The sequence below is a fragment of the Nannospalax galili genome, unplaced genomic scaffold (genome assembly GCF_000622305.1).
Source record: "Nannospalax galili isolate Female #2095 unplaced genomic scaffold, S.galili_v1.0 scaffold56, whole genome shotgun sequence".
Lineage (NCBI taxonomy): Eukaryota > Metazoa > Chordata > Mammalia > Rodentia > Spalacidae > Nannospalax > Nannospalax galili.
In genome coordinates this window covers 2,350,366-2,362,136 of record NW_008340065.1, presented here as the reverse complement: position 1 = coordinate 2,362,136, position 11,771 = coordinate 2,350,366, and the positions used below count along the sequence as shown (strand labels likewise).

General features: G+C 38.4%; 1 protein-coding gene across 3 annotated transcripts in view; it reads right to left on the bottom strand.

Moving 5' to 3' along the window:
- Positions 1–11,771, bottom strand: part of Ap1g1 (adaptor related protein complex 1 subunit gamma 1) — a 99,574-nt gene that overhangs the window by 39,469 nt on the left and 48,334 nt on the right. For 2 of the 3 annotated variants that reach the window (XM_008834954.2, XM_008834955.3), the window contains 7 exons: positions 8,463–8,604; positions 6,615–6,711; positions 5,302–5,378; positions 4,504–4,512; positions 2,242–2,337; positions 1,767–1,847; positions 1,486–1,584 (listed from right to left, as the gene is read on the bottom strand). In XM_008834954.2, the coding sequence (XP_008833176.1) occupies positions 1,486–1,584; positions 1,767–1,847; positions 2,242–2,337; positions 4,504–4,512; positions 5,302–5,378; positions 6,615–6,711; positions 8,463–8,604 (601 nt within the window). The remainder of the gene's footprint in view (positions 1–1,485; positions 1,585–1,766; positions 1,848–2,241; positions 2,338–4,503; positions 4,513–5,301; positions 5,379–6,614; positions 6,712–8,462; positions 8,605–11,771) is intronic. The other variant, XM_008834957.1, reaches the window with a different exon arrangement.

Sequence of the window (11,771 nt, the reverse complement as noted above, 5' to 3'; positions counted from 1 at the left end):
ACAGACGTGCTGGTACCTTTTAGTTTGAAAGGAGAGGAAAAGAACCTAACCTAAGTTAGTTTGGTCACATTACAGGACACATGATTTGATATTCTAGCTGGTACACTTGTGTCTTTCAAGCCTTTGGGTTAGCAATTCTAATATTAGTAATAGGTGGAATGAATGAACAAATTCATGGGGGAGAACTCCATAGATCTCCAATTACTTAAAGAGAAAAATCAAGGAAATAGAAAGCTTTCATAGACTATCATCCTTGCAATTACTGCAGACAAGACTCTTCAACAGATACCAAAATTTACACAAGCTCAAAGTATCTCCTCCTAAAATATCTTCAATTACAAAGGGAAAGATATCTTTAGAGTAAAGAAACCCAGCAGACGTAACCCTAACCAGATGATCACAGTTCACATCAGCAATCAGAGAAATAGCATGTGCCAGTATGCTCAATTGAGGAACATCATGTCTGTAGAAGTTTTGCCAAAATATGTATAACTTCAGTCTGTGAAATTGTGAATACATATCAGACAGTCTCTGACTGAGTTACACTTTATAAAGCAATCGGTCAGTACTTTAAAAAATATCAAAGTCGTGAAAATAGAGACTGAGAGACTGCAATGGAGGGGACTGGGGAGACATGACAAGGAAATGCACCGTGGGAGTATGGACTGATTAGAACAGAAGTCAGCCCCACCAAAAACTTGGTGAAACCTAATAAACTCTATCCTTAATAACAGTGTCGATATGAATTTCTTGGTCTTGATTATAAGATGTATAATTTTGTAAGAAAGTCCATTAGGGAACATTGGGTGAAGGGTGGGTATAGCACATAAGGAACACTGAACTATTTTTGCAGTTTTTCTTTAAACCCAAAATTTTTTCAAACAAAAAGTTCATTGAAAGTAGGGAAAAGATCTAAGTGTGGTCAAGCGTACCTCTAATCCCAGCACTTGGGAGGGTAAGGCAGGAGAATGAAGAAATTGAGGATAGCTTACTCTACAGAAAGTGTTCCAGGTCAACCAGAGCTAGATAGTAAGATAGTCTGAATACAGACAAAGCATTTCAAAAAATTGTTTTCCTATGGAAAAACTGATGAGTTACATGTGAGAGCTACAAAGCAGACATTCTCCTGCCTGTATACCTTTGGTGCTGCCTGAATTTCTTATTCTATGTGTTTATTCCTTAGGTAAAAACAAACTTACTCCAATTGCATCTTTTGCCTCGTTTGAAATAACAAGCACCATTCAGACTGTGGTTCTAGTAAAAAGCTTATTCTGAAATGTTTCCTCAACAATATCGATACATCTAACTCTACCTAAGTTCTTTCAAACTTCACTATATTTTCCTCAATGTTAAAGCTTCAGTGGGATAATACCAATCTTTTCTGAAGTCAAGTTCCAAACGGAATCTGTTATCAAAGTACTGAAGCCGAATTCAAGCCCTCTATGTAAAACATTTAGGGGGAAGAGAAGATTTAAAATGACTTACTCGCAATCCACTCTCTGATTTAATATCCATGATAGTCAAAACCGTTTCATAAAGAATAGCATTTCCTACATTTTTACTAGTCTCTGTATTAGTGGCAACCTAGAAAAACAGAAAACAGTGCATAAGTGATAAAACAATGCTTCCAAAAACTATCTAGTGGCAACAGGACAAATTGTAACCAGAGTTGCCAATGAGCAAACAAAAACTGGGCCCCAATAATCACGTTCTACATGCTGCTAGATAAAAATGAGCATTTAGCATAACGTGAGCCATCAACTCACCTGTGCTAATATATCATTCATAGCTTCACTTGAGTCATCATCATTTCGTCCTAAAATTCTTAATAACCGCAAAATTCGTACCTAATGTGCAAAATATGAAAAATGTCAACAAATTATGTCTGGCCCAAACAAATCCCACTTGGTATGAAGTTCAAATAACTTCAATGAATTCTTAGGTCCCATAAGAAGTCAGTCAGACAAAAGAATTCTGAACACTTCCACAACTAATGCCAGACAGCCCACCCTCACTGTTTCATGTCCTCTAGCTGAGTGAAATGGATAACCAAGTGCCTAGGCGCTAAATAATTTTGACATTAGAACTGCTATTAATCTAATACTGAGCAGGGTCCCTATTTTTTATTAATATAATCAAACAATTACCAAATTTGTACCCAACACAAACTTAAAAGGAAATGGTCTCTTCAAATGTATAAAATTCACATGACATTTATCCAAAATGTTTTTCCAATCTTACCTGCAAAAAGGGGTCACTGATACCAGAAACATCATGTTCTGGGGAATATCCGGACATGATGAGGTTCTTTAGAATACGAACTAACTGGGGCACAAGCTGCAGAAAAGAAAGATGCACAAAACACAGTGACTATGCAAGACAACCTCTTCAACAAGCAGACTCTTTGGTTTAGAAAAATGATACAAGAATCTGACTCTAAGAAATTTCTTGCAATACAAATACAGTATTACAAACAATAGAAAATATAACTTAGGAGTACTCAAGTCAAAACCTAAGAAGTAGTATTTTATCTGGATACAAACAATCCATACTTCTTTACTCCAGAGTTATATACACAAAGATTGGACCAAGAGCCTATGCGACCCAAATAAACAGACGCCCGCCCACAGGGTAAGACTGCAGATCTACTATTGTAGAACTTGATGGTCCTAGGTATCAAAAAACTGTTCAGTTTTTCTCCATTCTGAAATTTGCATATAAAATGTTAATCAATAATCTTATTACAATATAGCTTTAAAATATACCACCTCAAATAGAGAAAAAAAAATTCTCTCCTCCAAAGATATGGTTAGTTATAATCCTTTTTCCAACAAACAGGAAATACCAAAACCATCAACATAAACCAAATAGAAAAGATAATGAAGGAAACACACTCTTCACCCTGAGATACCAAGGTCATCAATAATTTCCTCTCCTTACTCTGCTCGTATGATGCAATTCTGACACAATTTGCTCTTAGTAGCAGTTACACACACTACTTTGCAGCCTGTTCTCTTTTCTTACCAATCAGACTACACACACTCCAGGAATTCCCTTGTCTTTCCTTTACTTGGTCCATACAACGGAGGCAATTATTACCGCCAATCTGAACTTACAGATGCTTTAAAATATAAATATAAAATATAATCACTCTTTTAATTTCTGCTATTCAATTACTTCATCTGAAAGCCCTATTACAAAATGTTTGCCAGAATAGGAATTTTTCTAGTCTCAAACTAAAAACTCAGTTTAGTTCTATGAACTCTAACAAGCTAAAAGTAAATCAAAAAAGTGCACAAAGTGAACTATACTGCATCTTTCTGTAGGCAATCTGAACAGTCCCAACTCTGCTGCAATTCAACTATTTTTCCTCTGTGTGTTTAGCTATTCCCTCCTTATGCTCCAAGCCTAGAGAGGCACTGGAATTATTAAAATGAAAAGTCAAGCTACACCCGAGGCATGCACCCCAAAGCATTCAAAACATTAAGGCCACTTATAAACGCAAAAGAACATAGTATGAATTTAAGGTTAGCCACAATACTTTAGAATTTAGCGACTCATGAAGTCATCAAAACGAAAACTGAATTTGAACAACTCCAAGAATAGGACAAGTCTAAGCTATGGAAATTCTGTAAACTAAATAAAGCCTCATTCAATCTATTAGCTGTGGGAAAGTTGTGAGGTCAGCAGCTCCTCCATGGACTGCATTTTTTTATACTACATAGAACCTAAGTACTTTTAAAATCTGAATTAGTTCTTGGAGAGGTCCTTTTTCCTTGGGCTACTAAATTCAGAAATTGTTGTATTCGTGGCCCAATGGCCATCACATCATATAAGATTACCCTGGGTGATTACACATGTCTAAGTGTGTGGCATACAAGTTCTTAGAACCCAGTTTTATTTTTCAGACAAAAGTGGAAGTTACTAAACTGGTGACAGGACAAACAAAAAAGGATGACAAAGGGAAGCTGCAGCCATGAAAATCAGTTGGCACCTGCCTACTCTGCCTTTAAACCCTTTTAATATTCCAAAACTTCTCAGCAAGATTAAGTACGGGTAAGAGGAAAAGAAAAAGTGTTAAGTCTGCACTGAAAGATCAAAAGTACACATGGAGCTTTTGAAAAGTATAGGGTTTACCCACAGATGGCTCTTAAGTACCTACTTCAAAAAGAAGCTGTGTTTTGCTAAGACAGACCTGGAATTGCCATCACCAATGAGACTGGGCAGCTGCTCAAAGTTTCTCAAGTGAAGATGAAGGCAAAGGCTTATAACTCAGGGAAGGCTGCAACTGAAATCCAAGGCTGACTTTGGAGTCAGGAGTTTAAGTGACAAGACAAAAACTGAACTAGGACATTAGCCAAAGATGCTAGAACAAATAATAAACAGTATTAAGCACAGCTTCAGCATTAGTAGTGTTTTAAAGCCACACTGGTGGATGGATACACACAAGCTACTGAGGACCTAAAGCCAGCATGCACCATCTAAAAGAGGGTTAATTCTTACCTTTTCATTCTAACATACAGCAGGATTCCAAACAGACAACAGGAACAAAACATACAAAGCAAGCATTAGGGACAGATACGGGTCTCATACTATTTTACAGTAATTTAATCAAGACATGAACATCTAAGGGAAGGGGAGCCCCCACACCCCAAATAAAGAACTGCTCTTAGATCTAAAATACAAAATAAGTTCTCTTTGTAGAGTGGTCATCAAAGCTACAAAAGGAATTAATGCATATAACTACATGAAGAGCAATCTTTTAGATCCTTCTGACTGCCTTCTATAAGCAAAAAGAGAAATACAAATGTCCACTTTAAAATGGTATAAAAAAATGAGGAAGTGGTGACTAACAAAGGATAGGACTTATACCATAGAAATCAATGGCCTAAAATGAATACTGGACACAGTAATAGAAGTCAAATTTCACTTTGCCATTTTCACCTTAAAAAAGCAAAAAAAAAGAAAAAATACCTGCCTTTTTAAAAAAATCCTACTTGTAATTTGACCTCGGGCTACATTTCCTGGCTCAATGTGAAAGCAGCAGATAAAACACGTGAGCAGTTTGTGTGTCTGCCAACAAGAAAAGACTCTATTCTGAAAAGGGAAACACTGCACTAGTGCCAGCTCTTATACGCCTAAATCTGGTTTCCAGTCCTACCACACAGCAGGGCTAGTTAAACCCTTTATTCAGCTTCAGAGCTTGCTTTCAAAAGAAAATCATAAATGAGAAAATCATGTACTTTTCAGAAAAATCATTTTTCAATCAAGAAAGGCTTAGGCACAGAGAATGGCACCTACCTTTCTGAAATGCGCAAGCATGTCTGGGCTTCGCTCACACATTTCTGTGAGGAGGACTACAGATGTGTGAAGGACACCTGAAGGAAAAGATCAAAGCAAAGCAAAAGTGAAGCGCTAGTGTTCACCTCCAGAGAACAGGGCTGCAAGTCCCTGAAGGTCAATTCCAAGAGGAGAGTTACTACTTCTGCTCTTTAGTCCCCAAAACCTACACATTGTGGGTATTCAGCAGAAGCCTGTTGACTGAATAGTGACCAAACCAGAATGTGTGTAGCAGGGAAAAAACCCAAATAATTATTTTAAAATGACAAGAATAAGCCTCTCCATCTGAGAACACCTATGCTCGTAGTCAATGTAAACTATATCTCTTCTGCTCTGGTCTTAAGCACTCAATAAGCTATTAACTAGGTTCTGATAGAGAATCCAAAAGATGAAAATCTTAGTATGACTTAAAATTTCCAAATATAATGTATCAAAAGACTATGGGGGTGGGGCAGAAGACCAAGTCCCCTGCAGCCACTTTTGGCCTGGAACTCGAGATGGAGGGCAGCCTGGCCTCAGAGATCCACCTGCCTCTGCCTCCCAAATACTAGGATTAAAGGCATGCACCACCACACCCAGGAAAACATTAAGACAATTATAGATGACAAAGTAAATTTGCTTGTTCCAGAGTCACTGAAAAGCAGCACATCAGACTTTTCACTAAGGAATGAATGAATGACCTACCTAAACCTCATTTGTTCAAGTATGCTTTGAGCATTCTGGGACAGAACCCAAATTAATCAAATTAAATGTAAAGTGCCATTTTTTTTTCCTCTTAACATTTAGACACAAAATTTTTCTTTACTTAGAGCTCATTCCACAGACCTCAAGATAAAAATTAAATGTTTGAGAAAGGAGCAGCCATGTTCCCCGTAATTCCTCTCAAGCTTTCTGTTAGAGGTATCTGAGTACCCACAACAAATTCCTCTTAGAAATCACTAGCAAGGATTTTTGCTAATCTTACACTCCTAGCCCTATGACAGTGAAGAAAAAAAGTTTTATTAGAAAATGGTCAAGAAATCAGGAGGCTTTTACATGAAAATTGAAGATATAATCATTCTTAACACTAAGCATTAACAGCTTAACACAGGAACAGAATTGAAAGATACGTTTTCTATAAAGAAATCAACTGAATCATAAAGCTAGCTCCTGGAAACTTTCCAAGCAGAGTAGATGGGCAACTGCACTGGCTGAGACATGGGCTGGCACAGCCTTGGGCCTTTCTCTTTCCCTCTCTCCCTTGGTACTTCAGGGGTGCACCCAAATCACATTACCATGGTTCTTCTCATTCAATAAATTTTTTGTTGCTGGTAAAAACATCTCCATAAGTTCAGGAACCTTCCTGATGACGTGAACAGCACACAGTGCTGCCTATAAAAAAAAAATTAGAGAACAATAAATTTATTTCAAGTAAGCCAGGGAAACCAATTTTATACAAAAGAATTTCACCAACTAGCTCATCTACATGAAAAATAAAGGCATTAGATAATGGGACCTGTTATTTGTGAACTGGTTGGGGTTTTCCAGTATATACTAATAATTTAATGAAGAGCTTTTAGTTCACCTGTCTCTTTGTTCACACACTGCTAGACAAGTGGGAGGGAAACCCTCTCAACTAGACAATGGTTAACAGGAAGCTTCACAGAAGTTAATCATAAGTGGAGTTCTAAGGAACTAAAAAAAAGACAAGGATTTCCATCTCTCATAATCTTTCCTCTGAGTAAGACAATCAATAGGTCTAACAACATCAGGCCACTGTAAGATACCTACAGAGGCTGTAAGCTGATGTTAGCGTTAAGAGCATCTATCCTGTCCCCAACTGACTCTGCTAATATCAAGACAGTGATTTAGTGGGGCTAGGGAATACAGCTCACCCTTAACTGAGCTCATCCCCAGAAAAAAAGAAGGAAGGAAGGGGCAGAAGGGAGGGAGAATGGGAGGGAGAGACAGAGCCGGAGGGTTGGTTACTGAATATACTAACTAATCTCTACTAAAGAAGAGATCACCTTACTAACTTGCTTACCACACAGAAAGGATGTTAAACACTGGCTTTGGTTATCCCTCAAGGTAACCATACCTATTATTTTAGTCAAATGCATATTAGCTTAGATTAATAAGATTTCCACTAATTCCTCTCCATGTTATAGGAAGGGAGGTTCTAATCTGAAGTACTGTTTTATATTTTTTAATTAATTAATTAATTTTTTATGTGTGGGCGTTTTGCCTGCATGTATATAAATGTACCCGTGTTGAACAATGCCCATGGAAGCCAGAAGAGGGAAATGAATCTCCTACTGGAGTTATGGATGGTTCCTAGCTGTCAAGTGTGTGCTGGTAACCTGGGTCATCTGCAAGAGCAGCTAGTGTTCTTAATCACTGAGCCATCTCTCTAGTCACAAAGGAATGTTTCATTAACGCAACACTGTGCATTCTGAAAAACAGTAGTTCACACAGCATTCAAGAAAAAGTCCTGGATTACAAATTAAGGAATGAATTTAACTCTGTGTGCACTACTGCCAATAATACAGCACCCAAGGAAATGACCTTATTAATATTTCTTTACCTCACACCAATAACAGACAGTAAATGCCAAAGAGATTTTCTGTTTATTTCTTTGATGTACAAAGTCTATATTTTGTTTAGCCAAGTTTTAGATTTGAAGCACAATTTTAAATCTCAGTACAATCTTTTTATCAACAGAGGAAAGCAGGTGAGTTAGGAGAATGAGATCGCAGCACTGCTCTCCCAATCAGGAACAGCGGCTTTAGAAAGGGGGCTCCAGTTCACCCCCAGAGCTCTAGGTCCCGATGTACTGCCCTTCTGGAGATAAAGGCATGTTTTTAGCAACACTGCTCACCAATGCGAAAGCCAGTGAAATCTATCCATTATCATAGTGTTTGAATACATTCAATAATTTACAAAGTACTTAAATGAGCCACTAAGACATGCAGCATGTTTGCTATAAGTTATTTATTTATAAAAAGAGGAATCAAGATTCATATATTTACTAAGGAGAGGGAAATACTTTGGTTTCCTCGAAGCATCCAACAAGAAGCCTTCTTCCTTCTCACTTCTGTCATGCTCCCTAGTCCAAACAGGTATTTGGCTTAATTCAAAGTTACCTTTTTTCTTAAGTAAGAGTTGGAGGTTTTCAGGAGCTTCTCCACCTCTCCTGCGAGATCTCTGCACATCTCTGAGGAGCCCATGCAGCCGAGGGTACAAAGCGCTAGCCCCTGTACAAATTGCGTGCTATGATTAAGATCACTGCAAAAGAAAGAAAGAAGATAGACACAAACAAGCTCAGTATGCTGCTCCCCGAAAAAAAGCCTCACAGACTGGAAAGACTCGAGATGACTCTACTAATAGAAATCATTAGTAGGGGCTGCAGAGATGGCTCTGGGAAAAAAACATTTGCCACGTAAGCTTGAGGACCTGCGAACAAATCCCCAGAACCCACGTAAAACAATTGCAGTACCACGTATCTGTAATCCCAACACCCCCTATGGCCACATGTCACACACACATACACACACGATAAAATAATACTGTATATATTCAATAAAAATTAATTCAAAATTAATAGGATTGATTAGAAAAATGTTTATTCCAACTTTATTTCAAATTATTAACACAGTGAACTGACAAATATTTAAGTCTCCTAGCCAGTGTTTCCAGATTGAAAAGTAACCAAAATTGGACAATACGTCACCTATTAGATGTCAAAGACATCCAATTTAGAAAATTTACCAACCATTCAAAGTACAACAATGGAGCAAAACAATCTCAAAAGATTTTTGTATGATCGAGTACTCCCTACAAGAAAAGGTTAAGCATTGACTATACATGAACCAAAAGCCTTTCTTTAAAAATAAACTAATAAACCAGTGGTACAAGTGCCTTTAATCCCAGCAATAGGGAGGCAGAGACAGGCAGGTCTCTGAGTTACAGATTAAATGGTCTACATAGCAAGTTCCAGGATATCGCTATGTAGTAAGACCCTGTCTCAAAAAATAAAAAATAAAAAAAGAAGAAACCAGAAAACACAATGTGTACTGTTAGTAAAGTAAGATTAATTCAAATACAAAAGAAGTATAAAAGAAGTATAACTACTGACACCTTTGGTCTTATGCTTTAGCATTAACCATGGTAGTAAATTAATTTTTACATTTGAGTTCTATTTACTCAAGAGAAAAATCAGTACTAGGGCTGGAGAGATGGCTCAGCATTTAAGAACACTGACTGTTCTTGCAGAAGACCTGGGTTTGAATCCCAGCACACACATGGCAGCTAACAACGTCCATAACTTCAGTTCCAGGGGATCCAATAGCCTCTTCTGTCCTCTGTGGGCACTGCATGACACGGGTGCACTTACCTACATGCAGGCATAACACTCATACACATAAAATAAAAATAATAAAATATTGGGGTTAGCCGGGCGTGATGGCGCACGCCTTTAGTCCCAGCACTTGAGAGGCAGAGGCAGGCAGATCTCTGTGAGTTCAAGGCTAGCCTGGTCTACATAGCAAATTCCAGGTCAGCTGGGGCTGCAGGGAGACCCTGTCTCAAAAAGCCAAAAAAAAAAAAAAAAAAAAATTGGGGTTAGAGAGATGGCTCAGTGGTTAAGAACACTGACTATTCTTGCAGAGGACCCAGGTTCGATTCCCTGCACCCACATGGGTGCTTAACTCAACCATTCTTAACTCCATTTCAAGGGGAATTCGACGCCCTCTTCTGACCTCCGCGGCATTGCACGACATGGGTGCACTCACATACATGTAGGCAATATACTCATACACATAAAAAAAAAATAAAATATAAAAAAAAAAAATACTTAAAAAAGAAAAATCAGTACCTGTAATTACTATTATGAAAACAAGTAATAAAAGCACCTTTAACATACTAAGCTAGACAGTAACAGGGAAATGTTGATCACTATGGCTTGAGTGTCTTCCAGAGGTTCACAGCTGGAAGCTTGGTGCCAAAGTATCAATATGAGAGGTGGGGACTCTTATAGAGGGGTCCTGTCCTCGGAAGTGACACCACTCTGTAGTAGTAAGCTACCATTTCCCATAAGGTGAGCTGCAGCGATTCCTGACTCCCTGTGTGATCTCCCTTGCCCAAGCGTGTGTTCCTGCCATGTGTGCTGCTGTTCAGCCACCAGGTCCTCCCCAGAGGCAAAGCAGTTTTACAAGTCACCCTATCTTAGACTTTCAGCCTACAAACATGCTAACCATACAAACATTTTTTCTTCACATAGTATAGCCTCAGGAATTTTGTTATAGCAAAACTAAAACATTACTATATAAGAAAGCAGCTTCTTTTTTACAGAAAAGATAGTGTTTAACCATATCTATATCTTATAACCAACTCTCGTTATTCAGAAGTCAATTTATTATATGATTTATGATACTCCTATCAGTTTTCAAGAATTTAACAGCTTTTAGCACCACATGCATGGTTCAAATGGTTTCTGGAAATGCCAAGCCTATTTCAGAGTTCATGTGATCAAACTATTTTCAAAATCCTAACACACTGTCAACTGTGCCGGCATCCACATTCACATAGAAGGCCATGTGAAAAAAGTGCTTATCCATTGGCTCACTGCATGACAGAGGTACGGAAAGAGTAGAGGGAGAAAAGGCATGGCAGCCAGTTCTATTTAAACTAACAGCCAGGAGTGACAGCACACATCTAGAACCCCACCCCTCAGGAGCCTGAGAGCAGCCTGTGGCACAACAATAAAACCTTGTCTCATGAAAAAAAAAGAAAACCAAACTGTTCATCACAAATCAGTAAGAATTACCACTTTCATTAATCTCACAGTCTGTCCACCCCCCCACACACACCCCCTTTTGCAGTACTGGGGATTGAACCCAGGATCCCATACAAGCTAGTAAAGTACTTTGCCTCTCACCTACACAGCCAATCTTAAATCTCATCTCTGTAAGTAAGTGTAGTGATCTCAGCACTGAGGAGACTGATAGAGGAAGATCACAAATTAAAGGCCAGCCTGGGCTACAATGTGAGACCATGTCTCAAAACAAAACAAAAACATGGTGGTATATATGCATGTATACACACGAGTCCAGGTACTACATCAATTCTCCAGGAATTGGACTTACAGGTGGTTGAGAGCTACTATGTGGGTGCTGGGAACTGAACTCAGGTCCTCTGCAAGAGCAGTAAGTACTCTTAACCGCTGAGCCATCTCTCCAGTCCCCAAATCCTCAACTCAAGAGCACATTTTTAAAACATGCTGTGTGACAAAACAGGAAGTACATATAAATTACTTCTGCTGCGCGGGGAAGAACAGCAGTCTCAGAGCAAAGTCCTGGTGCTCCTCACACAGGCAATCTCAGTACTCAGGAGTCTGTCTTTAAAAAAAAAAAATTTTTTAATTAAACTAAAAATAATTTTTAAAAATGATTTCT